This window comes from Vanessa tameamea, chromosome 21, assembly GCF_037043105.1.
Source record: "Vanessa tameamea isolate UH-Manoa-2023 chromosome 21, ilVanTame1 primary haplotype, whole genome shotgun sequence".
Lineage (NCBI taxonomy): Eukaryota > Metazoa > Arthropoda > Insecta > Lepidoptera > Nymphalidae > Vanessa > Vanessa tameamea.
The window spans coordinates 7,960,620-7,974,332 of NC_087329.1; the positions used below are offsets into that span (position 1 = coordinate 7,960,620).

Consider the following 13,713-nt stretch of genomic DNA (forward strand, 5'->3'; position numbering starts at 1 on the left):
TTTTTACTGTTCCTTAACTGTTTTTCATAAATTTGAAGCACATAACTTCTCTGAGCAATAAGTACTTTTTTTTAATAGCCTACTATTGACATTAGCAAGAGCTTTACTCAATACTCTGCATAATTAATGTTGGTATTTAATTAACTAAGTAATTACGACCTATCAAAAAATCATTATAATACATTATATTAACATTATATTAAATATATTGATACATCTTTAAATATAAGCAAATATATAAAATAGTCTGTGGTCAACAAGTTACGAGAGTAACAACAACAACGTACATCTAGAAAAATTCGTTATCTTTGCTCGTTAGGTATTTTTTAGTATTAGTCATCGGAACGAACGTTAAACCGAACTATACGTTGATTGTTTTATTATTAATTCAATTCTTGAATTACTATTTTAGATTCTATAAAAGTGTTAATACATATTTTGTATATTGGTTTTTCTATTTCAACAAATTAATAAGTAAGTATTATCATAAAATGAACTAATAAACTCGTTAGTAGTATTTCGTTTGTTACGATAACATTTGTACCTCCGCTGCAGACAAATATAAATTCAGTCCCTTTTATGGTATTCTAGTAGAGATTGAATTGTGACATCGTGTGTCCTACATATATTGCAGCTGTTTTCCTTGAAAGTTTTTAACAAAAATATATTCGTCGGGGTGACTCAGCTTCTTAGTAATACGTATATACATTAGTAAAATTGCTACTTAGTGATTTAGTTCAACTTCTTTATTAATAAGGTGATAGTCTTCATTGTTCTTCTTTTGCTAAATTCCGCTTTAAAATTATTTTATTTGGCAAATAATCTATATTCAATTGAAGTTACTTCCTAATGCCGATTTGTATTTTGTTTTTATTAGATTTTAGCTAAGATGTCCTCTCGCAAGACTGCTGGTCGTCGTGGCACCAACAAAAAGCGGGCCCAGCGTGCCACATCCAATGTATTTGCTATGTTTGATCAAGCACAGATTGCAGAATTTAAAGAAGCATTTAACATGATTGACCAGAATAGAGATGGATTCGTTGATAAAGATGATTTACATGACATGCTTGCCTCTTTAGGTAAGAACTAATAATTTAATGCAAGTCCTCAATAAAGAGGTTTTAGTGATTTTTGTGTCTCTATTATATGTGTTACAACATTGCAGAATTTTAGTTTACTGTCTTTTGCAGAGTTTAATTTACAAACTAAAATGTAGCAGTTCATATGTATCCATACACTTATATAAGACGAAGACATTGTTGTTTGATTAATTGTATTCCATGCATTAATCTCAGGATCTGCCAGTTAGATTGGCAAAAGAACTTTTTGTGTTGATTTATTGAGAAGTGTTATAGACTAAATAATATTAAGCTTTGCAGGTGTCCAGTGATGTTTAACACAGGTGTATTTGCTTTGAGATGGAAGTAGATTATACTTAGTTAAAAATGTTTCCTAAATTCCATTGTTTTTGTGATAAATACATTTATAGCAGATGCATCAAAATTTCAACTTTAATAAATAAGTCTTTCTGAGATTATCCTCTTTATTGGTCTTTATCCTTGGCCTTAGGCCCTTATCAATGTTACATAACAATTTAATTTGTTTTGATAAATTTATTTTGTACTACTTAAAATATTTACTGATTATTAGACTAAAATATTGAATTGACTGATATTAAACTGATACCTTGTTCAGGCAAAAATCCAACGGAAGATTATTTGGAAGGTATGATGAATGAAGCTCCGGGTCCCATTAACTTCACCATGTTCCTAACACTGTTTGGTGAGCGCCTACAAGGAACTGATCCAGAGGATGTTATCAAAAATGCCTTTGGGTAAGTAAATGTTATATATATTATACAAATAGTACATATTTGTTTACCATAGCATCGTAGGACCACTCTCTAACAGGCCAGTAATGTTTTTTCATTCTCTAAAATTAATTCTTTGTGAAATTGTAACAATTTAGTATACAATTTAATATACAGCTATCATCCCATAATCATTGGGACAAAAATCTATAAGATATGTCAATATATGGTATTATCACTATTATGTTATCCATATGGGACATTTTTTCTATGTAGTCATCTCTGTACAAACTAATTTTAACTATATGTGAGGTCAGTTTCTGTAGTATGATTTTATGTCCTACTATAGATGCTCCTTCAGTGCAGAGATTGTGTTATTATGTCAATCAAATATTACGAATGTATATTAAGTAATTTCCTTCACCTCAACTAAAGGGGACTTGTGTTTTATCACATCATACAGGAGAAGCAACCATCCTATGTATGTGCTTGTCTGTAACACGATTTTTGTTAAGGGAATATAACGCCATTCAGTAAACAGTTTTAGGTTGAAAGTAACATTATTACAGCCTCATGGAAAAAGTTAGTATAATAAGTAAAAAATATTGTATTCAGAGCAAGTGACATTTTGCCTGATACCTCAAAATGGAAGGTGTCTGTATCCAATAAGAAATGAATGGCTAAACTATTTGAGAATTTTATAATGCTAATAACAGTAAATAGATAATTATAATAATTGATGTAAACAGTTCAAGATTATTGGAATAATTTATTAATTATAGTTATAATTAGAACCAGAAACAGAAATAGTTTTCAGTTTTTGTATATCTGTTAGTTTCCTTTTGTATATTTTTTATATCTGATAATGTTGATGTAATAAGCTAAATATCAATTATTACATTACATATAAATACAAAACGATAGCCAATGTCTTTCCTGAAATAAATTACCATAATGTAAAAGTTCCTTACCAATAATAAAAAATAATTAACTTGTGCCAACAAATGTATCATGCATAATGTATTTGAAAATTAATTTTACGACTAAGGTATTTAGTAATTAAGTAAAATATGTTTTTTGTTTCTTTTATGATAACATTCCCCGTGCCACATTTTACTATTGGTTAGGTTGTTTTGCATGGCAACATTTCACTTTCTAATATGATGTATCTTGTATGTTAACGAAAGCCTAATCAATACACTTGTGATGTTATTGGCAATAATATCAAGGTTCTTATATAAGAAAGAATTTATTTATTTATTTTATGAAAACAATGTTTTATTGAAGACAAATATTCATGTTCAATGTATTGAATAATAAAATTGACCCTCCATATCTTCTCCTGTAAAAAAACTTAATTGCTAATGTAAAATAGTCAGATAAAATTCCGTCAAATGTATATATATCAACCAGCATTCGCGTAGCATGGTAGAAGAAGCTTCAAGCCTTCGTCTCCGAAGGACCTTAACTCACGCTATAGGATAATTAAAGGTTGTTACTCAAATACAAAATGCTTAAATATGTACATAAAATATGCAATTATTGTTCTAGATGTTTCGATGAAGACAATACAGGTGTAATAGGAGAGGAACGTCTCCGCGAATTATTGACGACGATGGGCGATCGTTTCACGGACGACGATGTCGACGAAATGCTTCGTGAAGCTCCAATTCGGGACGGTATCTTCGACTACGTTGAGTTCACGCGCATACTTAAGCACGGCGCTAAAGATAAGGACGAACAATAAAAAAAACAACGATCGGCAGGTTGAGTAACTTTATTTGGGAGTATTTTTTTCTCTGTAAAATTTATGACTGACTATAAACAAATTCGAAGAACTATACAAAAGAGAAACGACTGTTATGTTTTAACGTGCCAGTTATTTATTTTAAAAATGTTTCAACCTGCCATTATAATGTATAATTTTTTTTTTTTTTAAATTATGTAACCATATACATTATATGCCAAACTAATCCATTTTATATAAGATCTACTAAATCTTATTAGATATAAGTGCTTGTATGGATTTCGTCAATCTCAAAAGACACCGCGGTGCTAAGAATAGAGATATGTATTAGATTTGTTGCGATTTCGATTGATTTTAATCATGCATTTGTTATAAACATTTCCAATATTATTAGGTTGAGTGTAAATCGTCCGTTTTTTCTTTTTTAGTTTATGCGATTATTTATTAGCGTTTATTTGTACTTAATTGTTCCGATTTTATGTTCAATAAATTGTTCATGGAATTGTTTTCTGAAATTAATTTAAAATGTCCGCATGAAATAATTTCTACGAAAATGTGAATTGTATGTGATTCAAAAAGTATTAAGTCATTCCGTTTTGTAACAAGATTGAGCTAATTATTGTATGAAATTATGTTTTTGAAGTATAAAATCCGACTTGATTATGAAGTACTAGTAGTGTAGTATAAACTAACAAAAAATATTATCAGACTACTAACCAATCATGTGTAGTTAGAAACATATTATATATTCAATGATTATGTATTTATTTTGCGTTTTTCTTATAAACCCTTTTGAACATTACACGTTTTTTATTTATAAAACCCCTTTTATTAATTAGTTGAAAGATGAGCCGATTAATGAACCACACGTGTTGAAAACTTGGCTATTTTTATAATACCCTAAATAGCACATAGCGTCGTTTTATGGAACGTGCACAGTTATAAATATTCCGATGTAGTACTACTTTTTTTTTTTTATAGTAATGCAATAAGCGTTTGTCTTCTATATCACCTGATGGAAAGTGTAGTTGAAGGTGGTACACGCCCATTTAAAAGAAACCTGTTCACTCTACTCTTAAAGGCTCCAGAATTCAACTCATCAGGAAAAATAGACCCAGGCAGGTCGTTCCAAATTTTGGCGACTCTCACCAAAAACGAGCTGTCAAACCGTTTAGTTCGAATTTTGGGTATGTCAACAACGTATGGATGAACTACTTAGACAATGTTGACTTCAATTGAAATACAGAACACAGTTAACTAAGGAAAGTCGCTACATGGATATATTAATGGATTTCCTCTGTATTATGTCCCTTAGTCACGTCAAAACTTAAGAACGACTTAACCGATTACGTTCAACATTTTTTTTAAGCTCAATCTTAACTCATACTTTGTAGAAGGTTATGGATTATAAAACTGCACCCGTGCGAAGGCGTGGCGAGTCGCTTATACATGAAATCGATGTTGGTATATCTGTTTGAGATTAATATGCTTCGACCGATTCCGTTTACAGTATGCTAGCGCAGCAGTACGTCTGTTTTTGTTTATACCGTTCTACCGGTACTATGGTATCACACGTCGCAGGCAACTAGCTTCATAATAGCCATCAAATGAACAAGTATAGCCTCTGCGATCAACTTTTGGAACGGCCTTTGCCAATACATCTTTCGTTTATAGAATAGGGTTTGTCTTAGATTCTCCGGAATGTGAAGGTATTTACTCCATCAGCACCAAGTTTTTCAGATTATGGTTTATAGATTCATTGAATTCCAATAAAAAGATGTCTAAACATGCGTTGTTCGTGTAGCATCTTAAAAACACCCTGAATCGTCGTTGTACAAGATTAACTATTGTAGAACTCAAGAACCGAACTCTTGCCGAGAAGATCAGATTAGTATACATAATAAATAATAAATAAATAAATATTGGACAACATCACATACATTACTCTGATCCCAATGTAAGTACCTAAAGCACTCGTGTTATGGAAAATCAGAAGTAACGACGGTACCATATACGGGTGTATGTGGTACCGTCGTTACCCAAGACCCAAGACAACATAGAAAACTAATGAACTTTTTCTACATCGACTCGTATCGTACTCGGACCTCGGAGTGACGTACCCATGAAAACCGGTGTACACACTACTCGATCACGGAGGTCGAGTAGTATATACTGCATATAGTTTAATCAAACTTGCCGAGAAGAAGATCAGAGTTTTAAAACACTTTTGTTTTTTATTTCTCAATATAAAAACTCATTTTGTGTACCTAAGTAGGTATTTTGTGGTTTATATTTAACAACTTAAAATATAATAACATGAGGATAATTGTCACGAATAATAATCGTTTATATTTAGATTAAATACCGGTTGCTTAATTAATGTAGTTTAAATATCGTAATGACGTTTCGACGGGTAGATAATGATACAGTATGCGTGGTTTTACTAATTGAGTAAAAATTGTTAAAATATTTCACTAATGATCAATTAGTTGATTTGACTATGACAGAGCTTACCTGTCCATTATAAATTTATAGTAACATTCCATTTTTGACATTTATTCCTATTACCTTTATTCCTTGAATTGCAATCCGGCCTTCAGATTGCTGTTTTTACCCGGTTCAAGAATAGGGTTAACTACCACTAATTTCTGAGCGTGTGGTTGTAGGATGAATGAGTGCATATCCTTCGAAATGAGAGATTTGCACTAGTCGCATAAGGTTTGGGTGTATATTACACTTTCTGCCTCATGTTTTAAACTAAACATAGCAATACAAAGTATATCTGTTTGGCGGTTATAACTATATCAATGAACTAATCAACAAAAAGCACGCCATAGTAATTGATAGGATTTACTGATATATTGATTTTTGTTGATGATTGAGTTACTGGTTGCATAAACTTGGTTTGCCTTCATTGAGGAGAACAGTCCATTCCAATACGCCACCTATTCGCATATGGGCATTCTCGTTCTTGACTGCAATAACATTAACAATTTTTAGTTAAAGTAAATGTAATAAATTTACGTCGAAACATAAACATTGGCCTCATTTAAAATATATTAAATTTCATTACGTTGATATTTAATAGTTTATTAGTGTGTACTTATATTTTCGCGAACGGATAAAACATTTTTCAAATTAACATAAACACTTATTTAAACACACAAATGTAAACTGAATAAAAAGCTTGTAAAACTATATTTTTTTAAAGCCTCATTTAGCTTTGCGGCCGCGGGCCTCTCACAGGCTTTGTCCGCCACTGCGTATTGCAATGGACCAGATATAAGTGGAAACTCAGGAAGATTTTCTCAATCGTCTGAGCCGTTTTAGGGTATTTTAAAAATTTCAACTAATAATATATATTGGGAAAGTCGCGAATGAACATCAATTTATGAGGGCTGCTTGGCTGATAAAGTTTTAATCAATCAGAATAAATATACAATCGTCCTAGGATTAATCAATTTGTCCGATTAGCCGACAAAATATTATAATATATTATAAAGACTTTAAAATCATATTATACTTATATTTTATTGTACCTTGTGCTTTAACAAATTCTTTTGTAGGCAAATCAAATGGTTTCCACTTTGGTCTGCCGAGTTGAAAGTGAGTTGTAGAAGCAATGCCTTTATGCTGTTCCTTAAAAATAATTTCATTTAAAATAAACATGTTATTAAATTTTATGGTTAAAGTTGAGTGTTAAATTCCGAACCGGTGGTAGATTTTTGACTATCAATAAGCAAGTGTAAACACTTCTAAATTGAATAAAGATTTTTGACTTTGACTTTGCTAATAGATATTTTAATCGTTTCTTAGAGGACCAATGCATAAGATGTTATATCCATTGTGCCTGTACTTATAATAACTCACTCACCTTAAAAACCCTTAAAAACTGGACCTCAACAATACTAAGTATTGCTTGGTGGTAGAATATATGATGAGTGGGTGGAACCTATCCAGACGGCTTTGCCCAAAGCTCTACCACTAAGTATATTTAACTTACTTGTTCCCACATATTACGGCGTATAATTTTTGGTTCTTGTCGATCAGATCTCGCAGACTTGGGGTTATAATCGGGAGGGTGGTAAAGCATGTCGTAGGCACAAAGGCGTTCCCTATTACTTTTCCAATTTGTATTAAAATATGTCTCTTTAGAAACGGGTATGACCATTTGTGTTATAAGACGATCTTCGGACATGGTAAATAAACTTATAATTTGGAAATATTTAACTTTAATTTTTAGGTCGTGGCCATATATTTTACGGGATTAATTTGACATATTGTTAATGTCAAAGAAAGTTCAATCCTCGACTATAAAAAGTTATAACGTCGATTTGACAGTAACAGTTAATAGGCAAAGTTATGTATCAGTTTTTAACTAACTATAATATACAGGTAATCCTCCTAATGGGAAGTGTTCGTTACTGCTTTTAGAAAAACGTAATTTCTAGTTCGATTATTTAGGTCGTACTGGCAGAAATATTTCTAACAATGTACATGCGACATGAAACGCCGTTTCTAAGATTTTACTTTTACGGAATCACACTGACTCCTTCATCCCTTTTACACACATATATCGCATACAAACTTAAAATATTGCTAAACGGTTTTGCACAAAGGCACTTAGTTGTAAAGCTATATGCAAAAATAAAGAGTAATAAAAGTAAATAAAGATCTATCTATGTATCAGTCACAATGTATGTTTTATTTTTTTTTTAGTTTTAATATATGTTTTAGTGCTTTTTGAATTATATTGACATTTCAATTATGGTATATATAGAAGAAAAAAAAAACAATTATATCAATAACAAAATGTATAACACTATGAATGAATGAATGAACAAGAACACTAATAAAATCACTTAAAAAATGCAATATCTAAAGGAATGACAGGCAATACAAAAATGATAAGACCCGAAGGAGGTTGATTGTAGGTAATAATTATTAAAAACTATTAAGTTTATAAGTGATTATGATATTTAGTTGACATTTGTAAAAGTCGAGAAATATGAGGGCTCAGAGAAGTTTTTTTACTATATTTATCTAAAACTTGTTGAAATATACTGAAACGGGTATATACTTAATGCGAATTAAATTTAGCAGTATGGACGAAAACAGTGATTATTCGAAAAATTTGGGTCAGTTTTGATATATTTGTTTTTTTTTTTCATAACTATGCATATATTTTATTTCTCTAGATTCACTGGACTATCTTCTTTTCCCTGTTAAAAGGGGAAATAATTTATACACAAATTTTATATATACTGAGAAAAATCAAAATTTAAGTGGATTAAATATTGTAAAAAAATATCAAAAGAAGATTAACAGACAAGCGGAAAAACCATACGAGCCATCTAATTTGTCTGATATAGAAATTTTAACTTCTACAAAATTAACGGTTAATAAACGATATCAAAATATCGTTAAAACAGTTCAAAGCTCAGTCTCAAATCAGGAAAACTCAATTAAAAGTCATAAACATCGAAGTTTTTTTAAAAAAAGTCAAAGACTGTATCATAATATTAAAACGACGGATAGTAGTTATTCTTGCAATAAGTCAAAATATGAAAAACATTTTAATAACGAAAAACATATAACTGGGCCATTAAATATGGAAAGAAATAGACGTCAACAGAATAAAATAAATACTACTCGTAATGAATGCTGGGACTGCGAATGTTCAAATTGTAAAAATAATAATCATTCAAACGATGATGTTAATGGTCGTAAAAGTCGAGTGACGATTTTTGGTCAACTTGGATTAACACAAGACGACCGCTATGTCTTAAACTGTGCTGCTACGCTGAACGACAAACCTAGTAAGACTTGCCAAGTTATAATGTAACTTAATATTATTTTAATATTTAAACTATCGAATTAAAAGTATTATTCGTATTGAACATTATTTCAGTACAGACGAATTATATGGACAATAATATGAGTTTTTATCAGAGAGAAACTAGCCGAGACACAGAGACGTTAGTAATAAAATTACTGTTAATATTTATAACGCGGAATAAAGCTCTAAAGTTAAAATAGTTGACTAACATTACAATAAATTAAAAAAAAACGACAAAACATATTATATTTATTCAAATTAATTTCTAATATTTAAATAATATATTTTCATTTAAGTACCTATATATAAAATAAGAATTAGCGTATAATTTTATCATCATAGTATATATTATCATTTATTAATTATTCAAATAGATTAATTTATTTTTATTAAGTATTCCAGTTCTGGCTGGCAAGGCTGAATATGTGTTAAGATGTGATAAAAGGTGTGGTTTTCAGAAAGGCAACGCAGGCAACACAAGTAAATTTTAACTTTTCAAAGCAAAAACCGGTAAAAGGTTACAAAAATAAAACAGTGCAATGTTGTTGCAATGATACAAATAGCGCAAACATGGTAGCATATGTTTCTGATACTGAATCTGAAGACATTAAACTAAAACAATGCAAAAGTCCAATAGTCGTGATATCAGTTTATCCAAGGCAGGACTCAAAAGACAATATCAAAAATAATCCCGTCAAAATTATTCGTCACCAAAATTCACCCCAGAATAAAATATTTAGTAAAACACACCAAGTGAACAATATCCAAGTGAAGAGCGAAAGGAAGCCCAGAACAGAAACTAGAAATAACAGTTTTATTGAACGTAGTATTAACAAAAGTAGATCCCCTTCTCCCGTTTCTAAAACGGTCACCAACACAGGGAAATATAAAAATACGGATTCAAATACAAGAACGAATAATAGACCAAAACGAGTAAGCCCTCTTCGTCAAACAAGTCCTGATAAATCAGCAAATAAAACGAAGGACATCAAACAGAATATTTATAATACTTTTAAATCTATAAAGGAAACAGATATTCGGAAAGAACAACATGATATTAGAAATTCAAATAAAGAACAGGTTAAAAAGGCGTTAGTGAACACCTTCCTTAAAAATAATAAGTTGTTCGATCCTAAAGAAGATACTTCAAAAATAACCATAGATATTAATGGTGATAAAGAACAGTATAATGTTTTATTCGAACAGCGTAATTTTGATACTGGGTTGACAGTGCGAAAAACAGTAAAAGCACAATCTTACAAAAAAAGTAATCAAAAGTATGATCCAAAATCAAAGAAAAAGGTATTATTATTATCAGAGAATGATGATAAAGAATCTTGTAAGAACAGGCTTTATACTCCGGTAAGATTTTAACTCACATAGCTATCGTCTTTTTGTAAGATAAATTTGCTGTCGATTTTTTTTTTTATTTTCAGCAATGTCGCAACATTCCTAAATTGTTGGCGTCTGACTCAGGATTAAAAGTGAAAGATAGTCTTGAAATTTGTCACAGGTAGTAGATGTCTATTTTTATTTTTTAATCATTAAATTAATATTCGGGTACCTGCTAGATACCAGCTACAATCTACCGAGCTGGCTGAGACATTTTGTGCACAAGTTTGTGCGCAGATACGACTTCTTTTCGTACTGTAATATACAAATATACTGGAATTGATATCATAATAACAAAAACCATTTTATTTTAGACGAGAAGGACGAAATAGCTCAAGATTAGATCTCAGTCCAAGACCAACGAATTTGATCAATTGTAAGTCTATTTTATTTTTTAATTAATTTCATCTAATTAAACAAATTTGATAACTCACGACTTGAATCGAAATTATGTATAAAAAAAAATCTTATAAAATGAAAAGTTATGTTAACGAAATATGTTTACTGTGATGGACTGGGGTCTCATCTCCTTTTGAGGAGAATGTTTGGAGGTATTCTACCAAGCTGCTTCAAGGCCAATAATACGCGAGATGTATTATTAAAATTTTAAAATTCTGCGGTCCTTGCTAGGGCTGGAACACGAAATATTCGAATAAGATTTTCATGTTGTAACTATTTTTATGAAATAATAGGGATCAGGTTAAGTGGTTATACTGAATAGTAAATTACTAGGCCATCTCGGCTCTTAAGACCGACTCTTATTGACCTACGACCAGATTTAATTGTGTCTATGATGCCTATTAATTACCAATATTTAGCTAATTAAATTTATATATAATTATAAAACGTAAATTTCGAGAAACTTTTTTTTCGTCAGCCCCGAGCAAACATTTCCGAGGTGACAACTGTTCCTTAATAAATCCAGATGAAAGGGATAGAGAAATTAGAAAATTACTTGGTGTGCTAAGGGATTATCGATACAAAGATCGCGAGGAGCCCAAGGTATCAGTGTCAAAGAAAAGTTACTTGTTATAATGATCGATTGTTATTTTAAAATTGCTATTTTTGTAATTATTCATTATTTTTTTTAGATTTGTCCCAAAAATGAAAATGGAGATTGCTGTATTCGTAAACAACGGTTCTTTTTTTTATTAATTTTTTCATTAATTTTCATTTGTAGTCTTTAGTTATATTATAATCATTTACTACATGATGTAAATATATTTTTCCGTTTTACAATTACAGGGTTAAAGAAATACTTCCTTTAACTCAAATCATGACAATAAAAATTAAAAAAGAAATACAAAAAGATTTAAACTTTGACACTGAAAAAGTAAAAGATAAAATATTTTATGCTCAAACAAAAATTGAAGACAACAATGACTCATTACATAAAAAACTGGAAGCAAGATGGAATACATTTAATAATATGATGGCAAGTGATGTGCCTTTAAAAAATCACAATTCTATTCTTTCATACATTGAAAACGAAAAACAAATTTTGAATCGAGACATTGACGTTTTATTGCATAAGCAACAAAATAATTATAAAAGATCAATAACATTAACAAAACAACAATATGAAAAAGTAAAGAGAATTTTAAAACGGACTGTATCGTCTAAATTGAGTTCAGAAAAAATAAAACGATATAGTATTAAACATTGCAATGTTGTCTCCGTAGGAAATATTAAAGTTAGACGTAAAATAAAGCGACAGTTACATTGCCATTGTGAAGTCCAGACAGACATGATATTTAAGTGCGTCGGAAGTCAATATGACCCGCAATGTCAAAATAAACCGATCTTTAAAAAGAGTGATACAAAAATGAATGATAATGTTTTAACCCCATCGAAAAAAGATATAACAGAAAAGAAATGTGCATCTCGACATGTCATGTCCTCTATGGAGATTCGTTACGCAAGTGTTGGCTATATGAAACATGTATCAATGTCATCAATGCAATTTGGAAAAAACACGGCTAAACCATTTCACGAGAGAAATGTGGAGAAAGAAGATAAAACTCTTCACACAATATTCAAAGGTACCTTTAAATATTACCATAATTTATGTCTGAGCTATTTTTACCATACAAATACCCGTTTCGCTAGTTAGCTAGAAGTTCTCTTCTCAAAAAAAAAAATCTCGAACATTAACATTGTGTGCATTTTTTTGCATCGTTGGGATTTTTCACAATTTTATTATATGGTATCACTAACGTTTATATAAATTTTTAGCTTCTTGGGAATTTATACAAGGGCTCCATATTAGGAAAACATTTTCCTTAGTGTCTAATGAAAAATGAACACCTGTCAGTTACTTCATTATTATTGTTGTTTTAATAGCATTTAACTATTACCTTCAGGGCCGCGAAAATGCGTTACACCTAATCTTGGCACCTCGGAATTTTCATTAAATTCAAAGGAAGTTAGCAGGAACGGTTCTAACTATTCCATTAAGCCACCTCCGTACTCAGGTGATTGTAAAATGAAGAAGCCATTTCTACAGAGGTTGTTGTCCTGTTTAGTGATGCGATCACGTGAATCATCTGATTTAAAGGATATCAAGAACAGACGTAAATTACCAGTCCAAAACAGTTCATTAGATTCCTATTTCATAAGCACATCTTTAGGTGTAAGTATTAGTACTCACTACTTCCATTTAGGTTTTTGCTGCATTTGTTCAAACGATATATTTTTTAGGCGTTAGAAATGTCATCAACGCTTTATGATACATCAGCATCGTTCTACAGCAACCATTCTATTATTCCAATGAATAAAACAAAAAAGGGGTTCTTTAACTCAGTGAGAGGATTTCTGACAAAAAATCAAAGAAGCTAAGAGTTATTTTATAACAATAATTGGTGTTAATTTTGTAATGTATACGATATGCAGTTTGTTATATTTTTTACATTGTTGTATAAATTG

The 13,713-nt window shown here is 30.6% G+C and overlaps 3 protein-coding genes across 5 annotated transcripts; 2 read left to right on the forward strand and 1 right to left on the reverse strand.

Moving 5' to 3' along the window:
• The first annotated feature begins 293 nt into the window (after positions 1–293).
• On the forward strand, positions 294–4,359 carry LOC113395559 (myosin regulatory light chain sqh). 3 transcript variants are annotated; one of them, XM_026633170.2, is made up of 4 exons: positions 294–474; positions 878–1,079; positions 1,696–1,834; positions 3,362–4,359. In XM_026633170.2, exons 2-4 carry the CDS (start codon positions 890–892, stop codon positions 3,555–3,557), a joined length of 525 nt encoding a protein of 174 aa, XP_026488955.1. In that variant the 5' UTR covers positions 294–474; positions 878–889; the 3' UTR covers positions 3,558–4,359. The 3 variants fall into 3 exon arrangements, with proteins under 3 accessions (XP_026488955.1, XP_064074312.1, XP_064074311.1); XM_064218242.1 differs by lacking the exon at positions 294–474 and adding an exon at positions 645–772 and having other exon boundaries at positions 890–1,079; XM_064218241.1 differs by lacking the exon at positions 294–474 and having other exon boundaries at positions 838–1,079.
• A 2,066-nt stretch (positions 4,360–6,425) lies between these two features.
• On the reverse strand, positions 6,426–7,819 carry LOC113395627 (uncharacterized). The gene is made up of 3 exons (XM_026633266.2): positions 7,561–7,819; positions 7,097–7,196; positions 6,426–6,532 (listed from the first exon to the last, which is right to left on the reverse strand). The coding sequence occupies exons 1-3, from the start codon at positions 7,753–7,755 to the stop codon at positions 6,441–6,443; spliced, it is 387 nt and encodes a 128-aa protein (XP_026489051.1). The 5' UTR covers positions 7,756–7,819; the 3' UTR covers positions 6,426–6,440.
• A 1,216-nt stretch (positions 7,820–9,035) lies between these two features.
• LOC113395496 (uncharacterized) lies at positions 9,036–13,663 on the forward strand. The gene is made up of 10 exons (XM_064218348.1): positions 9,036–9,376; positions 9,469–9,535; positions 9,855–10,758; positions 10,833–10,909; positions 11,103–11,164; positions 11,666–11,790; positions 11,880–11,926; positions 12,034–12,830; positions 13,152–13,420; positions 13,489–13,663. The coding sequence occupies exons 1-10, from the start codon at positions 9,169–9,171 to the stop codon at positions 13,624–13,626; spliced, it is 2,694 nt and encodes an 897-aa protein (XP_064074418.1). The 5' UTR covers positions 9,036–9,168; the 3' UTR covers positions 13,627–13,663.
• Positions 13,664–13,713: the final 50 nt, after the last annotated feature.

Excerpts from the sequence above, each read along its gene's own strand:
- LOC113395559 (XM_026633170.2), top strand. The coding sequence starts at position 890 with ATGTCCTCTCGCAAGACTGCTGGTCGTCGTGGCACCAACAAAAAGCGG. Across the intron at positions 1,080-1,695 it reads TGACATGCTTGCCTCTTTAG|GCAAAAATCCAACGGAAGAT; the intron begins GTAAGAACTAAT and ends TACCTTGTTCAG. Across the intron at positions 1,835-3,361 it reads GTTATCAAAAATGCCTTTGG|ATGTTTCGATGAAGACAATA; the intron begins GTAAGTAAATGT and ends TTATTGTTCTAG.
- LOC113395496 (XM_064218348.1), top strand. The coding sequence starts at position 9,169 with ATGGAAAGAAATAGACGTCAACAGAATAAAATAAATACTACTCGTAAT. Across the intron at positions 10,759-10,832 it reads AGAACAGGCTTTATACTCCG|CAATGTCGCAACATTCCTAA; the intron begins GTAAGATTTTAA and ends TTTTATTTTCAG. Across the intron at positions 12,831-13,151 it reads TCTTCACACAATATTCAAAG|GGCCGCGAAAATGCGTTACA; the intron begins GTACCTTTAAAT and ends TATTACCTTCAG.
- LOC113395627 (XM_026633266.2), bottom strand. The coding sequence starts at position 7,755 with ATGTCCGAAGATCGTCTTATAACACAAATGGTCATACCCGTTTCTAAA. Across the intron at positions 7,197-7,560 it reads GCCGTAATATGTGGGAACAA|GAACAGCATAAAGGCATTGC; the intron begins GTAAGTTAAATA and ends ATTATTTTTAAG. Across the intron at positions 6,533-7,096 it reads AGAATTTGTTAAAGCACAAG|TCAAGAACGAGAATGCCCAT; the intron begins GTACAATAAAAT and ends ATGTTATTGCAG.